Below are 26,805 nucleotides of genomic sequence, written 5' to 3'. Positions count from 1 at the left end.
ACTGTAGTTCCAATTGATAAGATTATCCCTGGTGTGAATTTCATTGGCTTCTCTAACAACACTGTCCCAATATTTGCAAGTCGGCACTAAAATCCTTGTACAGTTGTATGTGATTGCACGATATTCTGACAAACACTGAGTGCTCTGTGACCACTGAGTTGTTGGGTTACATTAGTTAAGTGTACTGCTGGTGTCTTGGCATTGGTCTTCAATGGTGTCCACTGCTTGTCCAATATATGTCATGCCACACTGGCACAGAATCTGGTAATCTGGTATACCCATCCATAAACCGAGGACGTCTTTGACATTCCCGAGTAATGCCTGCGTTTTATTGAGTGGGCAAAGGACTGTTCTTACATAGTTCTTTTTCAGTATGCACCTGACTTTTCCCAATAGCACACCAGGATATGGTACAAAGGTTGTGGCTACCCCTTTCTCTGTGATTTCTTCCATCTCCACAAAGAGTGCACTTAATCTGCTATTCTGTGTACCCATTTTTTTTTAACTCAGTTCTGAGACATTCCAGTCTCTGCAGCAGGCCCTCTGCACCTTAGGTGGTGTGCACCCATGTAGTAGTGGTTTTAGTAACCCATTCCTCTACCCAGGTTAGTGGCAGCAAGACATACAGGTCAGTGTGCATTTTCTTCCAATCCATGCATTTTCTTCCAATACACACCTTCACCCAAGGTGCTCTCAGCAATTCTCTTGATTATAGCCTCCAAGAATGGTAGTCTTCCTTCTTCTTTCATCTCCATTGTGAATTTGATGTCAGGATCTATAGAGTTCAGATGTACAAGGAAGTTAAGGAGTTTTTCTCTGCCATGAGACCAGATGATGCACATGTCATCCACATAATGGAAAAAGCAGATGGGTTTCCATTTGGATGACATCAGGGTCTCTTCCTCAAAATGCTTCATATACCAATACAATCACTGCCTCTCCCTCCTTTGCTCACAGTATTCTCCATTAAATAGAAAAATATGTGGAGATTAGCATATGCCTGAAAAGGTCAGTGATCTATTCGTCAAATTTCTGATCAATGAGTTCTAGTGACTCACATAGAGGCACCCTAGTGAGTATCACCATCATACCTGAGTGTTTCAGCCTGAAGTTGTTGAGGCATTTCACAAAATCTACAGAGTTGTGGATGTGATGTGGGCATTTCCCACATAAGGCCTTCATATCTCTGTCAGGTATTTTGCAAGAAAATATGTGGGAGCTCTAACATTGCTGACAATGGAACAAAGTGGCACCTCATCTTTGTGAACCTTAGGGAGTCCACAAAGTCTTGGCAGTACAGATCCTGGCAGTGACAATTTATTGATGACCCTCTCTAGTAACACTGATTCCTTGAGAAGTGGCCTGGTCTTGCTCTCCATCTCCTTGGTGAGATCAGCACTAATGTTCCTGCAAGAGTTGTCATTTATTATGCTCTGCATCTGCTCAATGTAGTCTTTGAGGGTGAGAATAACAGTGGCACTGCATTTGTCAGCAGATACAATAACAACTTCGGGGCACTCTCTCAGGTTCTGAATGGTTGCCTTCCCTTTGCGGGTAATGTCTGACCTTGCAGTCTTAGTTCTCATCAGAGCATGAAATGTTTCATGGCACACTTCTTCTGCTGCTTCAGGCAGTAGTTGCATGGCAACCTGTTCAACTGTACTGACAAGTCCATGACCAATGTGAACTTAAGAGTGGGCGGGGGGTGGGGGGGTGGGGGTGGGGGGGGGGCAAAATTAAGTCCCCTCTGCAGAACCAAAATCACATCATGTCACTTGCATGTTAGTCAGACTGAGGAAAGTCTTGCATGGGGCCTCCAGTGATGGTTTGTCAGTGAGACATGAAAATTTTGGTGTTTGACTACTGTTCAATCATTTTCAGTCTTGGATCTGGGACTGGATTGATGGTGTTACCAAGTTTTGCCCTCTACAACTCCCTATAGTAGCATGAAGTTATTCCCTGATGTCTTAACAGATGTACTATCATCCTGTCCCTTCTTCTTGTCAGAGTTTTCCATATATTCCTTTCCTTGTCAGTTCTCCAGAAAACCTCCTTAGTCTTTACCTTGCCATTCCACCTAATTTTCAACATTCTTTATAGCACAACATCTCAAATGTTTCAATTCTTTTCTGTTTTGGTGTTCCCACAATCCTCATTTCACTAACATACAATGCTGTGCTCCAGACATACATTTCCAGAAATTTGTTCCTCAAGTTAAGGTCTATGTTTTACACTAATCGACATCTCATGGCCAGGAATGCCCTCTTGCCAGTGCCAGTCTGCTTTTTATGTCATCCTAGCTCCTTCTGTCATGGGTTATTTTGCTGCCTAGGTAGCAGAATTCCTTAACCTCATCTGCGCCATGATCACTTATTCTGATACGAGGTTTCTTACTGTTCTCATTTGTGGTACTTCTCTTTATTTTTGTATTTCTTTGACTTACTCTCAATCCATGTTCTGTCCTCATTATACTGCTCATTCCATCCAACAGATGCTGTAATTCTTCTTCACTTTCACTGAGAAGACCAATGTCATTAGTGAATTTTATCATATCAGTATATCCTTTCACCCTGAATTTTAATTCCACTCTTGAAACACTCTTATTTCTGTTATTGCAAAAGGCTACATTCTTGTCTTACACCCTTTTTAATCTGAGCACTTCGTTCTTGGTCTTCCTGTCTTATTGTTCCCTCTTAATTCTTGTACATATTGTGTATTCCCTGTCTTTCCCTATAGCTTACCCCTATTTTTCTCGGAATTTCAAACATATTACACCATTTCACATTGTCAAAAGCTTTTTCCAGGTCAACAAATCACATGAATGTGTCCCGATTTCTCTTCAGTCTTGCTTCCATTATCAGCTGCAATGTCAGACTTGCTTTTCTCATGCCTTTACCTTCCCTTAAGCCAAAGTGATCATCATCTAACAGATCCTCAATTTTAAGGGATTGTGGCATAATTCTCACACTTGTTGGCTCTAGCTACCTTCGAAATTGTGTGGATGATGTTTTTCTGAATGTGTGATGGTATACTGACAGTTTCATACATTCTGCACACCAACTTGAATAGTTTTTGCGTTGCCACTTCCCCCAATGATTTTAGAAATTCTGTTATCTATCCCTTCTGCCTTATTTGATCTACAAAGCTCTTTTAAGTTCTGAGTCTAATACTGAATCTTCTATCTCTTCCATGTTTACTTCTGTTTCTTCTTCTGTCATGTCATCAGATAAGTCCTCCCCCTCATAGATGTCTTTAGTGTGCCATTTTCACCTAACTGCTCTCTCCTCTGCATTTAACAGGGGGAGGCTGCAGCTGCCAAACAAAAATTTTTACATCTTATAGACAAAGCATCACTGGAGGCCCTGACTAAATAAACAACCATTTTAGTTGCAGCTCTGGTTGTCTCTTTTTGCATCACAATCTAAAATGAATTGCTGTCCCATAAGCTCCAGCATGCTGGAGCTGTGCACTAGTATACAAGGCACACACCATCTCAGATGTTGAGAGTCTACCCCAGGAACTGGAACATCTCAGAACAGTATTGTCCCTCCACTATAGTAAACACGTGGAGCTGGAAGAAATCATGGAGGAAGAGGTAACTACAGCCTTTACACTGTACACCAGCACATTGTCTGGAAATAGGGTGCATACTGAAAAAGCATCACATAAGAATTAGGGAATGCTGAAGATGTTTCCAGGGCTCTCAGGTGTCCAGCCGGATGCAATCGTTTAAGTCCCACAATATTTTGGTGAATAACTTTTCTGCCATCATCAAGTGGTTCTGATGGAATGGTCTGTCTGCTCATGCTAAGGCACATTATGATGTCCAGTGCCTTCATGGTTCTGGCTTTCAGGTCTCACGGGTGTGGCAACCACAACAATTTTGAGTAAAAAATGAGGCCCAGAAACCTCACTGAGTCATTAAAATGTAGAATGATGTCCCTCATATGCAAGTCACATAAGTTAAAAATATCACAAGAATGATTAAAATGAACACACACACACTCACACACACACACACACACACACACACACACACACACACACATCTGTAGAAAAATGAAAACGTGTCTTTGCACTCCACTCCTCCATATTGTAAGTGGCAACTGACAGGTTGCTGTTGAAACACTGGAGGAGAAACAGAAAACAGTAAATCATCCACAAATAAGTGGCACTGTACAGGACTCCATACCATAGATGAGATAGTGTTTATGGCTACAACAAAGGGAGTAACACTTAAAAAACCACTCTGACAGACATAATTCTCCTGCTAAAAATGGGTGGAGGCTCAGTCTTGGAGCGAGATGATTGCTCCAGTCCAACATTGAGGTCCATCATCTGTGAGGCATAAGATAGGATGACGGACTGTGTACTTCCAGTCTCCATCAGTGTCCAATTCTTCACCTTTGACTTTCGTTTTTTGGTCTGAGGTGGCTTGGGAGCCACAACCCTGGAAGTGGTAGTGGCAGCACTGGATGGTAGAGAAGACTTGATCTTTGGAGGGGCAAGAAGTTCCACAATGTCAGCAACCACAATATTTTCTGAAGTTCTTGGGGGAGGGGGGAGGGACATTGTTTGAAGTAACTGCAGCACCACAACAAATGCAAGTACTAGTGCTGGCACTAGCAACCTCTGTTTTTGTAGCAGCATCAGTTTTAAGGACTGGGTGTTTGAGAATGGAAGCATATGAAGCAGTGAACATGGGTGGTTGCATGTCTTTGTATCTCTTTTTAGCTTTGCCATACAGAATGTGCTTCATTGTTTTTATCTCTGGATCTTCCCCTATTCAAGGAAGACACTGCAATCCCTACTCCAGACAGGGTGACTCCCAGAGCAGTTGACACACTTGGGAGGAGAGGAATGACCAACTCTGTCATGGGCAGCTTTACTTCATTTGCCACAAGTGGCCAAGAATAGTGTGCCCAAAGTGCTGTCATTTAAAGCAATGCACTGAGTTTTGAAAATAACACTGCACGCTGAGGTGAAGGAAGCCAACCTAAACATGCTCTGGAAGTTTTTTGTTGCTGAAACTCAGTGTAAATGAGTCCGGTTTCACTAGGTCACCACCCACCCTTTTCATAATGTTTTGCACATCAACAGTGCCTTGCCAGGACCACTCAACTTTCAGTTTCTCTCAGGGAATGCCAACCAAATCCCATGCAGGCCACAACACCTTTGGTGTAGTTCAAGATGTTAGGCAGTTCAGTTTCAATTGCATACTCCCCGAGGCATTGAGCATTTTGGAGATTCTTCACTTGCTGGCACATTTACATTTCCACCAACAGGCTCCAGGCTCCCATTTCATGAGTGCTTGACAGATTTTAATGTTCCAGAAATTTCCTCTAAACCTTTCTGTATATAAAATGGCGAAACTTTGTCGAAACTGCTCTCTTTTCTTTTATCTATTATAAACACATTCTGAGAAACAGCACGTGTTCCATTACAAGTGTGAGTCAGGAGAACTCGCTCCCAAGCCATATTGTTAGACTGGGTGTTGCTACCTTCCAGTTGGCCATCCTTTCTGCTGGGAAGAGGAAGGGGAGATTTCAAAGGACTCCTCTTGGTTCCATGAGCAGCTACAGAAATACAAGTCCACCACCTAGACAGAGCACCACATGCCTAGGTAAGCCTTATGCAACTGAGGTTCAGCAGGTTTCACAGAGATTGCCTGCTAATGACTGTTCCACCTCAACAGCTGAGCATCCCATCAGTGTGCAGAACACCTTGAGATTTAGGATTTTTGTTGTAGAGGTTTTTACCATCCTCATGACCAGGTGGTCAAAGCAAGATCCCCTTTCCCTGTGACATACAACTTTCAACTGCTCTGCCACATGATGGTCTCTGATGCCTGCCCAGAGTTTACAGTGACAGAGAACTGATAGCACTTACCAATCTCCAGCTCAGGAATCCTGGGGTTGCCAAGCCCATACACAGCAAATGAATGCTGAGCCCCTGAGGGCACAAAATTAATGAGGAGTAGCAGAAATGAGGTTAGCGATAAACTTAACAACCAAATTGGTGATCACAAAGTAGACAAGATAAGGAATTCTGCTACCTTGAAAGCAAAGTAATGCAAGGGAGATGAATGAAGCAAGGAAGACATAAAAAGTGACTAGCACAGACAAGGCAGGCATTCCTCACCAAATGAAGTCTATTAATACCAAACAGTTCTTAATTTGATCAAGAAATTTCTAAAAATGTATATGGGGCAGTCAAATGAAAATGAGGCATGTGGAAAAAACTGAGTAAAAATGCAATCACTGTAACTGTTAATAAAGTTATCTGACTGTAAGACAAGACAGTCAATGTCTTCATGGAAGAATATTTGTAGCTGCTCACAGAAATGTGATTTCACCATGCAAAGCAAATCGACAGCCACAAATGTTTTTCTTCAGGGCTCCAAAATTATGGAAGTCACGTAGGGAATGATCAGGACTGAATGAGAGATGTGTAAGGGCTTCTCAGCGAAACTTCTCTGGAGTGTGCTTGCTGGAGTGACTGTGTGTGTGTGTTTTCCTTTCTTTTCTGAAGAAAGCTTTGGTCGAAAGTTCAGTGTGTAACAGTATTTTCATGTTCCTGTCTGCAACTCAACATGTCATCTTTACAGCAAGTAGAAACAAAGTTTATAGTAGGAGACTAAATGAAATATTTCCATACACCCCATTTAGAATTAAATAAAGAGGCACAACATAGAAATCACAATTTTCATGAGCAGCACCACCTCAAGGGCAAGCCAACTGAAAATATTTTCTTACATGCATATAGTAATTTTGTTTAACAAAGTGAACACATATAAAAATGCTTTCCTAAACTTTTCTTAAAGGAAATCATTTATAAATTTGTAACTGTATATGAAATTAAATTCATAATGAATAATGATTATAACCATTCTTACCAACTATCAGAACAATTATTAATGCTACAATTGTCAAAGTCCATACACCAAGACTGACTGCAAATCCATCTCCCAAAAGCTTGCAGTTCATGCCTGTCTCACCATGAGGGCACATACAGTTGTAGAGAAATTTCGAGTTTTGATGTAAACATTGCTGGCTGTAGATACATGACATTTTTGCACAAGTAGTTTGAGTGCAATCCTTACTACTTGAAGCCAGTACTTTTGCATCACTGCATCTGACAACACAAAGATGGATTATTTCTAAATTTATATGAAGGAAATAGAGTTCCTTTATAAAAAAATCAATATACTCCGCTCATACATCAAGCTGTTAAAGTAATGGTTGTAATCTAGATGGTGAACACACACACCTTATAGCATCTGAAGATAACTGGGTTGGCTTTTGAAATCTAACACACAAAAGGATATTCATATATAGACATGAAAACACATTACCTACCAGTTGTCTTAAGAGAAGTTCAGAATTAATATTATCAAAATAAATTGTATGCTACATTAAGAATAATGTTTCATAATTTAAAATATGCATTTTAATAGGCATCTTTGCTGCTAATCAAACTTATAAGGACTTTAAAATGGAGGTAATGTCCAACAGTCGCACAAGTACTGAAACTGAATAATTCTATGGAACATAACAAACAAAAGTTTTAAATAATCATATGCACAGTTGGCACTGCCTATAATATAGCAATTTTTTAGACAGGCATATAAGACTGAAAGTGGTTATACAGCATATTAATAAGTTTCAAAAGATTAGTTATAACTGTTTCTGCTTCAAAAATAGAATGCCGCCAATGCGCCCCCCCCCCCCCCCCCCCTGCTTCTCTCATTTATCAACTTATGTCTTAATTGATATATAGGTAGCGAAATGTTTGAAGAAACTCTCCTTGTGTCTTACTATAGTGCTTGAAACTAATATTCTATATTATTCTTTATTGCATTGGTTATGTTCATGACTACAAAGGAAAGAGCCGATACAGTAAACAAGCTCTCAGTTCTTCTCCCACAATGTATCATTTTCTTAATAAGAAATTATGAGTAATTTGTTTCTTCCTTCACTGATTTTTCATCTTTACATCCCCAAAACAAAGAATCTATGTGGTCTGACAACTAAATATCTGCTGTTGTATCTTCCATGTACTTCTCAGAACATGATAATCACTGTCTGTTATAATTGCTGGCCAAGTTATTTATTTTTTGTGGTAATTTTATTTTCTGACTTTTATTTACAAAATCACATACTGCAAGATCTGTAACTGGTAACGTCTTAACAAGAAACACCCGATTCAATTGAGAGAACTAAGGAAAGGATATATTACCACAGTAGATTATCTTTTTATTTTGAACACCACAAAAAATAATGTGCTTCAAATAAAGGAGAGCTTGAGAGATACTCACATGCAGTTAGACTGCTTCAGCTTGTCACTACATTTCACTGGTTCTGGGCAAATTATGAAATTACAATCAGAAGAATATTCACAGCCATATTCAAGATTAAGGGCTATTGTTGCCTGTCCCCATTGTGTGACATTTGACCCTGGAGGCAATGGAAGGGCTCTTCCATCTAGTCTCACATCATCCACACAGCCTGTTACAAAGAGTTTAAACAATCCTTTTAAGCTCAAGGTGTTGTCTGCAGCACTTATAACATGTAACATCTACAGCTTACATACTGACATTTTATAAGTAAGACTGGAAACTAGTTTTAGATTTAACTGCAATATTTTAATCAACAATTACTTCTGCATAATCTTGGTGCAAGATATGATATTTAGTTGGGTTACACTACTGCAGAAATTAAGTTTTGTTCTCATAACACACTTCTTATTCAACACTCTAATTAAATTCCTGTCATGATGAATGCAGTAGGGCTGATCAGCTCCACTTACTTTGACACTGTATACCACTAATACATTAAAAATTTAATTCTTTATGAATTTCTAATTTTCTAATTTCAGAGTATAATTTATATGCAGGTGAAGATAATGACACAAATATTTCATGTAGAAACATTTTTTTAAAGTATAAATTCATAACTGAAAACCTGTGGAAACCATGTAGGTCCTACATTTAAAAAACCAAAAAACCAGTAATGGTTTGTTTTAGGATTGACCTATCTCATACGAAAGACCTGTTCCTGTTCTATGTGAAGAACCTCTTGTCTTTTTTATTATTTGGAAATATTATTACTCAATAAAAATGTCAGACAGTTACTCAAATTTTAGACAAAAACTATTCACAAATTCAGAGCTACTGCCTTGTAGCCCGAATTTTTCTCCACCCAAAAATGTATGATTTAATTATGAATATATGTTAGTGAAAGATGTTAAATACAAAAGTTAGGTGCCTGTAAATTCTTGGCAGGTTTTAATAAGCAACAGGGATAAAATTGCATGTCCCAAAATCCACTCAAAAAATTGAACATAGTAGCATAAAACCCATTCAACGAATATACTAACAACGGTCAACCAAAATAACTTAATGACAAATGTGTAAAAGTGGTGCTACCCATTCCTGTCACTTATGTTGTTATTGAATATGTAATAGCTTTGTATTTTAACATTTTGTGAACAGCTTTCTTGTTACTCTTTTAATAGCTGTTGTAGATAATGCCAAGGGTAGTAGATGGTTTGTAATGCATCCACAAAAAATTGTAATTGTCTCAGTTTATCAAATGCCAGGCCCTGATGAGATAGCATTTAAAGAAAAAATTAACACTTCAATATTGCAGTTGTTGAGATACAGACGGCATAAAATTATAATTCTAGATGATATTAACATGGATAGATGGGGAAACATCAGAAGGTTTCACATTGACTGTATGATGGTAAAACAAATATTTTGGAACCAGATTTTAAACTGTAAGAGACTTCCAGGGGCAGATGTGGACCCTAACCACTATTTATTGGTTATGAACTGTAGATTAAAACTTAAGAAATTGCAAAAAGGTAGGAAATTAATGAGATGGGACCTGGATAATTTGAAAGAAGCAGAAGTTGTTGAGAGTTTCAGAGGGAGTATTGGGAAATGACACAAAAGAAAAGGAAAGGATTACAGTGGAAGATAAATGAGTAGTTTTGAGAGACAAAAGAGTGAAGACAGCAGACCAAATAGGTAAAAAGATAAAGCCTAGCAGAAATCCTTGGATAACACAGGAGATGTTGAATTCAGTTGATGAAAAGAGAAAATCTGAAAAAGCAGTAAATGAAGCAGGTGAAAAGGAATACAAACGTCTAAAAAATGAGATAGACAAGAAGTGCAAAAAGGCTAAGTAGGAATGGCTAGAGGACAAATGTAAGGATTTGGATGCATGTGTCACTAGGGGAAAGATAGATACTGCCTACAGGAAAATTAAAGAGGCCTTTAGAGAAAAGAGAAGCAGCCATATGAATATCAAGAGCTCTGATGGGAAACCAGTACTAAGTAAAGAAAGGAAAGCTGAAAGGTGGAAGGAAAGTACAGAGTGCCTATACATGGCAGATGTACTTGGAGGCAACATTAGTGATGGAAGAAAATGTAGATGCAGATGAGATAGGCAGTATGATACTGCGAGAAGAAAATGACAGAGCACTGAAAGAAATAAGTTGAAACAAAGCCCCGGGAGTAGATGACATTCCATCAGAACTATTGACAGCCTTGGGAGAACCAGCCTGATAAAACTCCTCCATATGGTGTTCAAGATGTATGAAACAGGTGAAATACCATCAGACTTTGAGAAGAATGTGATAATTCCAATTCCAAAGAAAGCAGATGCTGACAGGAATGAATATTACTCAACTGCCAGTTTAATAAGCAATTGTTTCAAAATACTAACATGAATTCTCTACAGAAGAAGGAAAAAACTGGTAGAAGCCAACCTTGAAGAAGATCAGTTTAGATTCTGGAGAATTTAGGAACACACAAGGTTATACTGATGCTACAGCTTCTTTCTAGGTTACGCAAAGGCTCACCTAAGTTCATAGCATTTGTAGACCTAGAGAAAGCTTTTGACACTGTTGACTGGAATACTCGCTTTGAAATGCTGAAGGTAGTAGAGACAAAATACAGGGAGCAAAAGGCTATTTACAACTTATACAGGAATGAGACAGCAATTATAAGAGTCAAGGGGCATGAAAGGGAAGCAGTGTTATTCAATTTGTACACTGAGAAAGCCATAAAGGAAAACAAAGAAAAATTTGGAGTAGGAATTAAAATCCAGGGAGAAGAAGTAAAAACTTTTAAGGTTTGCTGAACATTGTAATTCTACCATAGACAGCAAATGACTTGGAAGCATAGTTGAATGGAATGAACAATACCTCGAAAGCATGATGTAAGATAAACAACAGCAAAAGCAAAATAAGGATAATGGAATGTAGACGAATTAAATCAGGTGATGCTGAGGGAATCAGATTAACAAATGACACATTTAATGTAACATATGAGATTTGCTACTTTGGCAACAAAATAATTGATGATGGCTGAAGTAGAGAGGACATAAAATGGCAATCACAAGAAAAGCACTTTTGAAGAAGGGAAATTTGTTAACATCAAATATAGGTCAGGAAGTCTTTTCTAAAAGTAGCCATATATGGAGATGAAACATCAACAGTTAACATTTACAAAAGAAGGGAAGAGAAGCTTTTGAAATGTGGTGCTACAGAAGAATGCTGAATATTAGATGGGTAGATCATGCAACTAACAAGGAGGTACTGAACAGAATTGGAGAGAGAAATGTCAACCTAACTTCAAAAAGAACAAATGGATTACAACAGATATTAGAATCTCATGTGCAGAGAAAAGAAGATTACACGATATAGCAAAGACACAGAACATGCCTCCTGAATTTCATTTGTACCTGAAGAATTACAAGAGGATCCTCAAAAATGTTGTAAGGAAAGCTAAAACAATGGCAAATGACAAATACATTGAAAATTCAAAAAACAAATCTAAAGCTATATGGGAAGTTATAAAAAATCAAACAAGTGAAACTAAACAATATAAAAATATGAACTTATGTTATGAAGGACAAATGATCTCTTGCCCAACAGAAATTGCAGGGACCTTCAACAAATATTTTGCAAACATAAGTGAACAGTTGGTGAGTGGACTGGAAGAACACAACAAAATATTACCTCCATCATGCAATAGTGTGAGAAATGTGTCTACATCTTTGTTCCTTTCATCCAAAAATACTGAAGAAATTTTATCAGTTATAAAAACCTTGAAAACAGGGTACTCATGTGGAATTGATGGACTACCAGATGCAATTATTAAAAAATGCTGTCTTGCCTTAGCTGAACCCTTGACACACTTGTGCAACAGCTCACTGGCATCAGGAACCTTCCCTTCATGCTTAAAAACAGCAAAACTGAAACCACTGTTCAAAAAAGGAAATCCAGAATGTGTTTCAAATTATAGACCAATAGCCCTACTGCCTGTATTTTCAAAAATTTTAGAAAAAGTTTTTTGTTAGAGATTGTCTGATTTCCTAAATAAAAATAAAATTCTCTCTCCTTCACAGCATGGCTTCAGGAAAGGCTATTCAACTGAAAGTGCAATATTTTAACTTCTTAATGAAATATATACTAAACTGTATGCAAGTGAGTTTGTGACAGGCATATGCCTTGATTTATCTAAAGCTTTTGACGTCATTGACCATGATGCCCTACTACAGAAGCTTGACCAATTAGGAATTAGAGGTATACCCAATGAGTGGTTCAAGACATACCTATGTGATCGCAAACAGGAGGTTGAAGTGCAATATACTGACCATAACCAAATCAGCTACTACTATTCAGGATATGAAAATATGAAATATGGCGTCCCTGAAGGATCACTATTAGGACCCATTTTGTTTCTCCTCTATGTCAATGATCTTATGTACAACAAGTATTGCCAAACTACCCTCCAATTTGCAGATGATACAAACTTCCTTATTAGTGATAAAACAGAAGAAAAACTTAAAGACTCCGCTATCCAAACAATGAACAGTGTAGAACAGTGGTTCAGCTACAACAAGCTAATTATAAACAAAGAAAAGACAGTAGCACTGAACTTCTATAATATAAAAGGAAGACACCACCCAAACATAGAAATAAAACTTAGGGACGGAGTTCTTGAAACTGTTGACAGCACTAAATTTCTGGGACTCTGGCTCCAGAACAACACAAAATGGGAGGTACACATTGAATATTTGCAAAGAAAACTAAGCAAAACCTGTTACGTGATACAGATCATAAAAACTTGTTGCAGCAAAGCCAGCCTGTTAAATGTATACTACTCCTATGTGCATTCTGTAATTAAATATGGCATAATCTTCTGGGGAAATACAACAACAAATATTTAACTTTTCAGGATGCAAAAGAGAATACTAAGAATTATTGAAGGGGTAAACAATACGAAATCATGCAGACCCATATTCAAAAAACTGTCAGTTTTTCCTCTTCCTTGCATTTTTATCTACGAAACATCAGTTTTCATCAAACAATATATCAATAGACACCCAGATATCTTATTAAAAAATGAAGATATAAATGCACACAATACAAGGCAAAAATCTGACCTTCATATGAAACAGGTGAGAACATCATTGTGCCAAAAAGGCACACTACATACTGGGATAAAGATTTTCAATAATCTACCTAACTATATTAAATCAATAGGTAAACTCTGTAGTTTTAAGGATGAAGTAAAGGCATACAGTCTGACAGAATATATAAAAGCCAAACAACAAAAATAAAGATGCATTATTAATATTCTACTTTGTATGTTGCCTGTCATGTTTGTTGTATGTATGAATCTTTGCTAAATTACTTCAATATCTACTCCTTAGGATTGCAATACAAACTGTATTTTATCTTGTTAATACCTAACCATGTCCAATATGCTTGTATATATTCTATACATATGGGATTTGAAGGACTAAATAAATAAATAAGAAAAAAATCTGTGGCACAAACTGGCTAGAAGAGAGGATAGATTGAAAGGACACATTCTGAAACATCAAGGGATCACCAATTTAGTACTGGAGGGAAGTGTGGCAGGTAAGAATCATGGAGGGAGACCAAGAGATGAAGAGAGTAAGCAAATTCATAAGGATGTAGGATGCAATAGTTATTCTGAGATCATGTGGGTTGAACAGGAAACAGTAGCACGGAGAGCTGCATCCAACCAGTCTTTGGACTGAAGACTACAACAACAAGAAGGGCAAAAAGAAAAGAAAAAGTGATTTATATGGTTTATTCTTTAAAGTAATTGAAATATTAATATCTCAATGAAAAGCCCACCAGACTGAATTCATGTCTTGATAACATTAATAGTAACATACACAGAAACTCTCTTGAATGTGATATTATAGAATTAGGAATATCAGTAATTTATTTATTTATTTATTACCTGTCATTAGCCAACATTTGTTGAAATAGACAGTTTTGACATTACATTTGATAGTGAATCTAAAATTGGGAAACTATGTACATTCAGATTACATTACATGAGGATAAAGAGTTATTCTCTACATTACAATTCCTTAACATCATAGTTACTCTCCACTACATTCCAATTCTTTTACATCATAGATACACTTATCAGCTAACAATTTGTGCAGCTGCTTCTTGAAGGCATCACCTTGTAGGTCTTTCAGTGATTGTGGTAACTTGTTATATAATTTTAATCCTGTTTGCTTAAAGCTACTTTGGACCTTAGACAGCCTAGTAAAGTCTACATCAAGATTGTTTTTATATCTGGTATCATGTGAATGAACATTTGCTCTGGAAGGTAAGGTATGTATTTGTTTTTTTATGGAAAGAAGACACGTTTTTATATACAGAGAAGGTAATGTTAAGATGTTAAGTTCCTTAAAGTGCTTTTGACATGATTCTTGGCTTTTAATTCCTGTAATTGCTCTAATTGCTTTCTTCTGCCACATGAACACTGTCTGACCACCAGTTGAGTTGCCCCATAATTTTATTCCGTACTGTAAGTGAGATTCAAAGAAGGCATAATAAGAAGATAAAAGTTGTTTTCTGCTAACTAATGTTTTTAGTTTCCTTAACAAAAAGACTACTCTAGATAGTCTGCTACATAACAGTTCCGTGTGGGTGTTCCATGTTAATTTTGGGTCCAGGTGGATTCCTAGAAGTCTTACAGAGTCAGACTCATTTAATTTTTCCTGTAGATTGTGCAAGAAGAAGTACATAGTTTCAGTCTTGCTACTGTTGAGTATCAACTTGTTACTGTGGAGCCATATGGCAGACTTTTCAAGCATTACTTTTGTTTCTTTCTTCACTTCCTCCAATTTGTTATCAGAGGTAATCAGGGTTGTGTTGCCAGCATATATTATTGACTTGTGAAGCATGAAAGTAGGCATGTCATTCATGCATACCAGGAAGAGAAAAGGCCCAAGCACTGAGCCTTGTGGCACGCCTCTTACAACTGGTAAGGCATTTGATTGCTGGCTATTTACTATAACTACCTGAGTTCTGTTTGTCAGGTATGATCTGATTAATGCCAGTTCGTTATTTTTGACACCATAGCACTCTAGTTTATTTATTAGTATTTCATGGGATACAGTATCAAATGCTTTACTCAGATCTAGTAGTACAGCACAAGTGATGGAATTGTTCTTGAAGCCATCAAGTATGTCTGTCACAAGAGTTTCTACTGCATTTATTGTAGACAATCCTGGCCTAAAACCAAAACACGAGGAGGAAAAAAGATTCTGTTCAGCAAAGTAGTTGCAAAGTTGTGTTTTAATGCAGCATTCTATTATCTTGGATAATATAGGTATGAGGGGTATTGGACAGTAACTTTCAGGTTTGTTTTTTTCTCCTTTTTTATAGATTGGGATAACAATAGTAGCCTTCAGGACCTCAGGAAATTTTCCAGCTGTAAAAGTACTATTGATCAGAAAGGTAAGAGGGGCAACAATAATGTCAATTATTTGTTTCAAGATGGTGTTGGAGATACCATAGAGATCTTCACTGTATGAGCCATGTAGGTTTGTGATGACTTTGTATACAGTTTGGCAGGTCACCTGTTTCCATTTAAAGAATAAGTTATTTAGGTCAGGAATGTTGTAGGTAAAACTTTCAGAAGTTGCATCATCTGGTGCAGAGGTAGCTTCGAACTTAGTACTGTTAACAAAAAATTCATTTAATTTTTCTGGCACTAATGCAGGGATATGTCTTCAAATTGAAAATTCAGCTCTCAGTAGTGAAGGAAGAGAAGTGACATATAGACTACTAGAAAAATCCAATATAAAAAATATGATAGACCAGTTAAAGGAAATGAATTGACCATGTATAATGGATAATAACAAAAGAATATGTAAAATCTTTTCCATTATCTTGACAGAGATTAAGTGCATAGTAAAAAATACATGCCACATTGTAACCAATAGATATAATACTAATATTACACATAAGCAGCATTATACCAGTAAGTGGCATGCTCCATAATCTAACAAAATCAGCATGCTACTATAAATTCTCCAAAATAAGTCTCATAAAAGTGACTGAGACAAGGAAAATTACATAAATATGAGAAAACTTTACAGATCCAAAATACAAAAATCCTAGATGTGGTGCAAATGATGAGTATATTTTAAATTTCAAAATAAATGTAAAGCAGCCTGGAATGTCATCAAAAGGAAAATTAATTGTATTAATAAAGAAAACGTATCCCTACTGACCATGGTACACTCAATAAATATTCTGTAAATAGTGTCAGCACTAGCACTCCATTCAACAGTTCTACTTTGGGTGCAGAAACCCTGCTAAATTATGCAAAGCAAATAAGTGATAAACTTACATGGACCTTGATCACTTTAAATGACATCCATAAATCTATATATAAACTAAGCAATTCCTGAATAGAAGACTATTTTGGACTCAATAATTTCAAACTAAAGTGTATAGCAAAGAAGATCAAAATGTCACTTCTCTCACTGTCTAACAGAGTACTAGATGAAAGAATTGTGCCAAAATGTCTTAATCTCACAGTTATGTTAATTATATATAAAAAAAGTGACAGGAACTCTCAAATAACTATAGACCCATTTCAATAGTACAACCATATCAAAGATAGTAGAAAGTTGTATGCATAAACAGATATATAGCTATTTTGAAAGCAACAAAATCTTAAATTAGCAACAGTTCAGATTCAGGGCTCACCTATCAACTGCAAAAGCAGTTGAACCTTGGGTGAATAATGTTTATGAAGGATATGAAAAAAGGCTATCTACAGCTGGAATGCTTACTGATTTAAGCAAAGAACTTGATTCACTGTCACACTACATAATCATCAAAAAGTTAGAATATTATGACATACAAGATAAATCACTCAGTTCGTTCAAATCTTATTTAACCAGTAGGTTACAGCTTGTTTATAGAAATATGCAGAGATCAGCAATACTCCCAATAAGAAGAGGAGCACCCCAAGGCTATATCTCGGGACCTTCATGTTTATTGTCACTTTAATAGACTTTTCAAATTATGTACCATGTCAGAATATCCTAATGTCGATGACATCAATAACCACAGGCAAGAAATTACAAAGTGGGTAGCTAACAACAGAGGAATGGTGCAGGTGACTTATTGCTCATGTCACGGCAATCAGCTGTACATAAACCAAACAAAAACCAAAGAAATATTTTTTAATCTGAAGGTAACCTAAAAATAAAATAAAGTTGTAAAGCTACTTGAACTGTTCATAGACCAGAAACTCTCTTGGGAAGAACACACAAATTAGCTGTGCAGCAAACTAGCTCATTATTGTATAAATTAAGGAATAGTACAAGCAAACAGTTGTTGCTCCACTCATATTTTGCTTTCTTCCATTCTCATCTGCAATATGGAATATTGCTATGGAGCACTTCCGCAGAAGCCAATAGCACAGGGTCGGACAAATAAAAATGGCCCAGAGAACAGAGTTCCAGTGTACAAAGAAACACAGCAGAGGAAATGAAATGCAGTGCTAACCTAACTACAGCAAATGTAGAAAGTGACCACCATTCATGTCCTGGAACTTTTGAACCCTAGTCAGGAAGTTGATGAAGATGAAGGTCTCATCTCAAATGTTCTGCTGTAGTTCTTGAAGACTATGAGGGTTGTTGTGAGACACCTTAGACTTGAGGGTTCTCCACACAAAGTAATTGCACCCTGACAAATCAGGTGACCTGGGGGTCAGTTAGTGCCACAGCCAGACTGACTCCTGCTAACAATTCTGTCAGGTGTGAAGATTATGTCAATGTACTCCAACGTTTGGAAGGTTGTATGGGCAGTCGCTCCATCCTGTTGGAAGTAACTGTAGTTCTTTTCCTCCTCTTTTAATGGTGCCACAAATGGTTTCAGAATGTTGGCAATATAACATGCTGAAGACAGCATCTAACGAAAGAAGATGGGACCAATAATTTGGCATGCAGACACCATACACCAAACCCTAAACTTCTGATCACGCAATGAAGTCTCGTGAAAGTCACGCAGATTCTCTGCTGCTCAGAACTTGTGATTCCGTGAGCTGCTGAGGAGCATCCGCTGGTTTTCCTGCATGAACAACAGACACATGGTAAGGATGCATGTGCTGGTCCAGGCAGAGTATTCATCCACATGATTGACATGATATGCTGGTCTCTTGTGACAGGTGTTGGGTTGGTCTGTCAGTAAAAGCATTTTCTGGTGAACTGAAGCCACATTTTCTGGTGTGTGGGCACGTTTTACAATGTTTTTTAACTTGTTCAAAACAGATCCTGATGGATGCCATTTTTGAACTAGGCATTGCATTGCACTCTTTGCTGGCACTACGATAATGTTAAGCTTCTCAGCAAACAACTGAACACATAGTTTCCATGAGTTTGTTGTTACCTAACTTTCCACAACAAACAACCACTGCACCCACCACTGTGAGTACCATTGTCCCCTTTGCACTTCTACATTCATGCTGACACAGCCCGCACTTCACTCTGAACCAGTGTGGATCACGTGGTGGGTGTACACTTGTGTGCGCATCATCATGGGGTGTGGTTATATGCATACTTTCATGTCCAATTGAATCCACTTGTCCATGCCACTTTTATATGCCACATCATATATTTGGAGATGGCAGAAAAAATAATGAGATGTTTAGTAGGATGACCATCTAGAAAGGACTGCAGAAACTACTTCAAATGTCTCTAGCCTGATAACTGTTTCACATATGCCAGAGAAAATCTGGAAAAGTTCAATGTGAGATGTGATGTGCATGTGCAAAATACCAGAAACAGTCACATATTGGATTTGCCTTCCTCAAGACTTGCTATAGTCCATAGTAACTACAAATACTTGAGCATAATTTTTTTTTTCAGTAAGCTACCATACTTAACTCATATAGTACCACTAAATAAATATTAGAGCATACTACAAACTTGGCTAAAATACAGTGAATTCTATTCAACTGAAGAATTCCTAGAAAGAAATCATTATAATATATATGTTTCCTAAGTGATAAAGAAAATCTTTTAGCTCTTAATTAAACCCCTATTATCTGTTTTAATTTTCTGCATACATAATTGATCATTGTATAAAACTTGATACCACTGTAAGCTTTGCCGAAGCCCAGTTGTATGAAAAATATAGGAATGTGACTAAAATATTCTATTCTATTCAGTCTTGGTTGAGTTTCCATTGAGTAATGTTCATACAGTCAGTCCGCACTGAATAATGTTATATAAATCCACATGAAGTCCATAGCTTACATTCACAGAAATAACCACTTACATATGAGGTAGTATATAAAAAAATCCAAAATATAAATACAATTATTACATTATACTTAGATCTTATTCTATGCCATATGATTCAAAGTAGTTCCTTTGGGAGCGAATAAACAAATCCTAACATTGCTGCCAAAATTTGAAATGCATCCTGGAAGTCTTTCTTTCTTATGGTGTTCAGTACCTCCAGTGATCTCCTACACTTTATCAAATCTTCAAGTCTTCACCTCAGGGAAAAGGAAAAACTCACATAGAGTTAATTTTGTGGAATATGTCAGGTGGGCACACTATTGCCATCATATTTTTAGTGAAACATCCCTGAATAATATACACCACGCGTGGTTATGCATTGTTGTGTAGAAGTAGACAACTATTCATATGTCACATCTATTCTTCACTTGTCCTTCGTCAAGCATCATGGAAAAAATGATAGATGATAGCTTTTTTTTACCATCCCACCAGAAGGAATGATATCTTTACAAATAATTCCTCCCGCCCCCCCCCCCCCCCCCCACTCCCTCAAAATAAATAAAGGGTAATTTGTATTGTGATCATCGATTTTTAGTTTTGAGGTCACAGCCATAAACCTGTCTTTTATCGTCAGTGACAACCATTGAAAGAAAGTTTTCTTTTTCTTGAAGCACTTGTTTAAAGTGTCTGCAAACATTCAAATGATGTTGCTTCTGAATATCTGTTCTGTTGTCCAATATTTAGAAAATATCTTAATGTGGGCACACTGCTCTTTCGAGGTAGCCATCACAAACCTGCGAACTTATAGAAATATAAGGGGAAGTGAAATGAATGAAAAAATTTAAGTAAACTGTTTATTATTACAAAAGCAATCTCCATAACTGTTAAGACATTTATCCCACCATGAAACAAGGTAGTCAGTGCCTAAATGAAAAAATGTTTGTGGGTGTCTACAGAACCATGACTGAACACAGGTGTATATCTCTTTACCAAAAGCAAATTGATGGCCAGTTCTTCAGGGCTCTAAAAATATGGAAATTGTATGGTGAACGATGGGGGCTGTATGGAGAATGTGTAACAGTTTCCTACCAAAACTTTTACAGTGTAATTGAAAAAACATGCATGCCAGTTCTGGAAAAGGCATGATGATCTTTTTCTTTGACTGCAAGAGTGTGCTGCTCATTGACTTTCTGGAACATGATGACACAATTCAATGGACATATTGCAAAAATTGAAGAGTGCAATCAAGTCCAAACACCCAGGAATGTTGACAGATGGCATCATTCTGTGCCTGCTCACATGCTGCTGAGGTTGTCTCGACTATTCTACAGAAGTTTCACTGGGAAGCCCTTACACCTTCTCCATACAGTCCCAAATTGTTCCTGTGTAATTTCCATACTTCTGGAGCCCTGAAGGAAGACAGTCATCACTGTCAATTTTCTTTGGATGAAGAGGTGCACACCTAGGTACAATCATGGTTGTCTAGAGGAACTCAGCATTTTTCCACGAAGGCATTGACCATCTTGTCTCATAGTCAGATAAATGTGCTAACAGTTATGGCAATTACTTTTGAAATAAAACTTACTTTTTTACATCTGCCTCATTTTTATTTTACTACCCCTGTACAAAAATGGGAGTATGCTCATCAGTATCTAAACAAACCACTCAGCTCACAATCCTATTGCTAGAAGTACAAGTAGACTGGCCGTGATGTCATTTTCTTCGCTCTTACATTCTTACTGCTATTATAACTTGACTTTTGGCAAAACAATGTTGGTGGCACATTGTTCCTATTGCTGTACACAGTGTTTTGTTAAGGACAGTAACATTAAATTTCATGTGTAGGTGTTATTAGTTTAATATAACAGCATTTCTTGAAAGTGAAAAACGTTTTTGTATATCATTTTTATTTCCCGAAAGACACAGATATATAAATTATTGGTTTACAATGATGTGTGTGTGTTTGTGTGTGTGTTACCATGCACAATTGCAATTTGAAGCATTTCTGGGATTACTATTTCATAATGGTGATCTTTTCCTCTACAGGTTTCCTAGAGATGAAAGGTACAGGCAGCTATATATAAAGGCAATGACAGGCTTTGTCCCACCGTAGCCCTCAGTGATTCACAACCCCACAATAGGCCACAGCAGTCCACCCACTCCACTGCCACCCCACACCGAACCCAGAGTTATTGTGCGGTTCGGCCCCCAGTGGACCCCACCCCGACCCCTCCTCCCCCCAGGAATGCCTCATACCAGATGAGTTTGCATGGCAAAATAATTATGGTGTATGAGTACGTGGAAATGGTATTTGCACAGTAATCGCCAACACAGTGTAACGGGGGGGAACCAGCCCGCATTCGCCAAGGTAGATGGAAGACCGCCTTGAAAACCATCCACATGCTGGCCGGCACACCATTCCTCGACACTAATCTATTGGACAGATTCGTGCTGGGGACCGGCACACCTTCCCTCTTGGGAAGCAGTGCATTAGACTACACAGCTATAACTGTGCATACTCACATCTCTTTCAAACACTTCATGGAAAATTGTTTTTTAGCAGAGTAGAGCTGGTATTGGCTTCACAGTGATGCTATGGCAATTAAACTAAAATTTCCTGAATATCTTCAAGCAAAGACGCTGAGCTTCATTCTAATAATTCTCATGTACCTTGAAATTTGCATTGTGTATGTGTGCATGTGAGGGAGAGGAGTTAAGCAATATAACTAGAAATACAACTGCAGATATGCAAAATTTCATGTAGCAAGCCAGTATGTGCATTCGGCTATGTGTATAAATCTTTTTAATATAATTTTTCTGTTAGTGGGTTAGTACAGGAGAAAGGACTTTTTGCTTTCAGTCATTGTACTAGATTTGGAAATGAATACCAGAACGAACAAGCATTTTAGATAATTGTGGATTTTGCTGAAAATAATATAGCTAATATCAGCATCTCTGAAAAAGTGGGAAAAAAAGCATTTGAGGAAGAAAGTGAGAAAGTTACATAATCTGCAGTATTAATTGTGCAGGATGCAGAAGATTTTATGTTTTGAATCATTAATAAGTAATTTTCAGAGAAATGATGTTATAAATGAATTCATGAGTGATTTACTTAACCCAACAATCCATACATAAGGGCCTTGGAGGACCCTGAAGGTCATACTTTTTAAATTGTTCTGTAACTGTTGATTTGATTTCAAACTCATTTCCAGTATTCTTCCACTCACCCTTTGGCATCCTTCTTATCAAGTCTGAGCTAAATTGTTTTTCAGTATACAAATAAAAATAATAAAAATTATCTTTATTTATTAAAGATGTTGTAACACCTTTGAGCTTCCTCTAATCATATGTTTTATTGTTGCACAGTGTTGTTGTTCTGTGCTACTACTGTCACAATGTAGTTTGTTTGTTGCCCCAATGCTGGTACTGTTACAATCATGACTTGTTAAGTTTTGCGTCAGCTGTTGTTCAAATGATACCTATTTTGTTATGGCTTCATCATGGAAAACAAGAATGCCACTACATGCAACTGCAGCTAATTTTTCAAGTGTTGTTATTTAGTGGTTTGAAGAAGCTGATACATGTAAAAAAAGAAGTAGTTTTGAAGATAGAAATAGTCATGAGTCAAACTTTAAACCTGCTGATACAAATGCTGTGGAAGATTACAGTACTTCAGAGAGTGTTAATTCATCAGAGTCTAAAAATGAAATCCCACATCAACAACTCAGCAAGTCATAAGGGAACCATTTGGAATTTAGTTACTCCTGCAACTTCTTGTTGCACCTGTTCACAATATCATAAAAAGGCTCCTGGTATAGTTCATGGATTGATGGATTGGAAACCTGTAAACCTAAGAATGCTTGGTACTATTTCATCTCCAGGGAAATAATAGATGGAATCATCAACTGCACAAATACATACAGCAGATGAGTGATTGCTTCACATGGTAAAACATGGAAAAATGTCTTATTTATTGAAAAGGGTTTTTTTTTGGTCTTTTACTGCTTGCTGGTGTTGAGAAGAGTTGGGATGTCTCTATAAGAGAATCATTCTTGGATGAAAAGGCAAATCTTCCATATAAAGCCACAATGTCAGTAAACAGATTCAAGGATATAAGGATAATTATAGATTCAGTGAGGTGCACTCATGAAGCTCAATCTGTAGGTAACAAACTTGCAGCTGTTCACTATGTATGGGTACTATTTTTTTGCAAATGTAAGAGAAATCTTGCTAACAGTTTACAAGGATCATCCAGAAATATTACTGTTGACAACTTCTTCACTAGTATTCAGCTGGCAAAAGAGATCTTTCATATGCAAATTATAGAGGTGGGGACAATAAAATAAAATAAACCAGAAATACCCAATGAGATGAAACCATCCACCTCAAGAGCAAATGCATTCCTCATTATTATTTGCCTTTAGAGGTGAAATCACAGCGGTGAGTTATGTTCCAAAGAAGAAATAAAAAATCAGTAGTTCACATTAGACAACCATGAGAAAGACGTCACTCAAAATCACACAAAAAAAAACAAAAAAGAAATCAGATGTAATAAAGTTCTAAAACTGCACAAAGGGTAGAGTAAATGAAATGGAGCAGAAGGTTCAATTTTACTATAAGAGACAAAAATGGAGATGGCCATTTTCATCATGAATGATAATGATAGACGTTGCAGCAATGAACAGGGAAATTTTATTTTCTCCCTGACATTCAACATACGATAGTGGAAGAATCAATAGAAGCTGTTTGTTACTAAAAAATTTACTACAGGAAATAGTAAGACCTCTAATGGAGCTTCAAATTCAGATCCCTAATCTCCCAAAGAAAACTGCTGATGCCACCAACAGATATGATGTGCAAAGAGATATCTCATCACTGGACCAATTACCTGTACCAGGAAAGAGAAAATGGTGCAAATATTGTCCATGTAACAAACATAAGACAAGCACCATGATATGTATAAATGTAAAAACATCTATAAAGAATATAACAGGCACTTTTTGTACATCTTACTTGTTACAAGTTGTAGTTCAAGGAACTGAACTTAACAATGCTTATAACATGCAGAACACATACATTAATATAATTATTTGCGTGTGCTGTAGATAAGGGATTGTAACTGATAAAAATAAATGCTCAGAGTTCTTTAAAAATGAATAAAATATTACTCAGGCCCATCAGTTTTTTTTTAGTATAGCTTACAAGCATTTCGCTCTGTCAATAAATATGAAACAAATAAATTCAGCTCCGAAAAAATGAGTGTATGAAAAGAGAACAATTTAAAATAAGGACAGGGCCTCAGGGTCTACCTGCACATGCAGGCATATGTGTTTCAACAACTGTGTTGTGAACAGATTTAGTTTCTAACAGTTAATTCTGTTTTATTGTAATCCTACTCCACATGAATGAAGGTTTTGCTCCATAATGAGATCTACAAAACAGGCAGAGTGAATAACAGTTTGCAGGTTTGTGGTTGGTGTGTGGGATTGAAGGGACCAGACTGCTATGACCATCGGTTGCAGGTTTGGATACATGTGCTACAGTAATGGTTATATTGCTTTCAGATGCTGCCGACTGAGTTATTAAAGTGTAAAAACAGAGGTCAAATGATAGAACAGTACCCATCAGTATTTTAAATCTCAATTTCTAAAGCAGTAAGATAAATAATTGTTATGAAAAATTGTTTAATTCAACCCATATAGTGCGAGGACATTACTCTGACTGGGTAGAAATCAAGTACGGGATTCCCAAAGGCTCAACCTTAGGTCTGTTATTATACCTAAAAAATCTAATACATAGAAAGCAGAATTAGTTATTCTTACAGATGACACTAGTTTTGTAATCAATCCAAGCAGACATAATGCAACAGAAGAAATGGTAAAAATGTCCTTCAAAGTACTATTGGATGGTTTTCTACAAATTGTCTTATCTTCATTTTTAAAAAGGCACAACATATGCAATTCTGCACATATAGGGATACTACACCAATGATAAGTGTAATAACACAAGGTGAGGAAATGACAAATAGGGTGAAAACTTCAAAATTCTCGGGTGTCTGTAGTGATGAGAATTTTAACTGGAAAAAACACATTTTGGAACACCTACAACAACTTAGTTCACCCATATTTGCAATGAGAATCATTTCAAATCTTGGGGGCAGAGACAGATCAGTATGTTGACATATTTTGTACATTATGATTCAATAAGGTCATATGGAATAACATTGTGCTCACTTATGATCACCTTGTAGACATCTGTTTAAGGAGTTAGTCATGTTGGCAGCTGCTTCACAGTACATTTATTCCCTCATGAAGTTTGTTATAAATAATCCACAGCAGTTCAAAAGGAACAATGATGTACATAATTATAATACTAAAAGAAAAAAAATGATATTCATTACCAATATGCCACAGTGTGGTTGACTTCAGCACAAAAGGGGTGCACAACACTACAACCAAAATTTTTATCACTTATCCAGTGATATACAAACATCTGATGGGCAGCAAAGTAAAATTCTAAAACAAACTGCAAAAGTTTCTCCTTGACAATGCCTTCTATTCCATAGAAAGTGTAAAAGAATTTAATGTGTAAAAGAAGATGGGTGGGATTAAAATTTAAAATCGTAAATGGTCAGCATGTAGCCATATTTACAAATTTATTTGTTATTTGAATGCAGAATGACTCATTACACATCATTATGATTTATAGTGGAAATGACCCTTGGAAGACGAAACTAACTAACTAAAGACAAAAATTTTATGGCAATGAGAATAACATGAAATGGGTTTGTGTACTGACATTACATAATGTGCAAAGAGTGGAGACACAGATTGCAAAATTATTCTACTGTTGCCAACATATATTTTGCATTAGGGCCTTAGAAGACAAAATAAGAGAAATTGGGGCTCATACAGAAGCATATAGACAGTCTATTTTTCCTTTCTCTGTTTGTGAGTGAAACAGAAAAGGGAATGAGTGGTAGGGGTAGTGGTACAAGGTATCCTCCACCATGCACCAGGTGGTGACTTGTGGATTACATATGTAGATGTAGATGTTTCTAAAAAGGTAAGAATAAAATATTTTGGGCAGTATCATCATAAAATGAATGCCAGAACTGCTGCACAGACATTGGGCAACAGTTTAATATTGCCCTTGAATTCCTTGACAAATATTTACAGCTAGACTGTGA

The 26,805-nt window shown here is 37.0% G+C and overlaps 1 protein-coding gene across 1 annotated transcript in view; it reads right to left on the bottom strand.

Moving 5' to 3' along the window:
• The window catches only part of LOC126092817 (neural-cadherin-like), a 310,348-nt gene that overhangs the window by 18,664 nt on the left and 264,879 nt on the right, over positions 1–26,805 (bottom strand). The window contains 2 exon segments of the mRNA XM_049908545.1: positions 6,896–7,134; positions 8,318–8,507. Of these exon segments, the coding sequence (XP_049764502.1) occupies positions 6,896–7,134; positions 8,318–8,507 (429 nt within the window).

This window comes from Schistocerca cancellata, chromosome 7 (assembly GCF_023864275.1).
Source record: "Schistocerca cancellata isolate TAMUIC-IGC-003103 chromosome 7, iqSchCanc2.1, whole genome shotgun sequence".
In the NCBI taxonomy this organism is placed as follows: Eukaryota; Metazoa; Arthropoda; class Insecta; order Orthoptera; family Acrididae; genus Schistocerca; species Schistocerca cancellata.
Note: the sequence above shows the minus strand (reverse complement) of the source record. Positions and strands in the feature narration are given on the sequence as shown.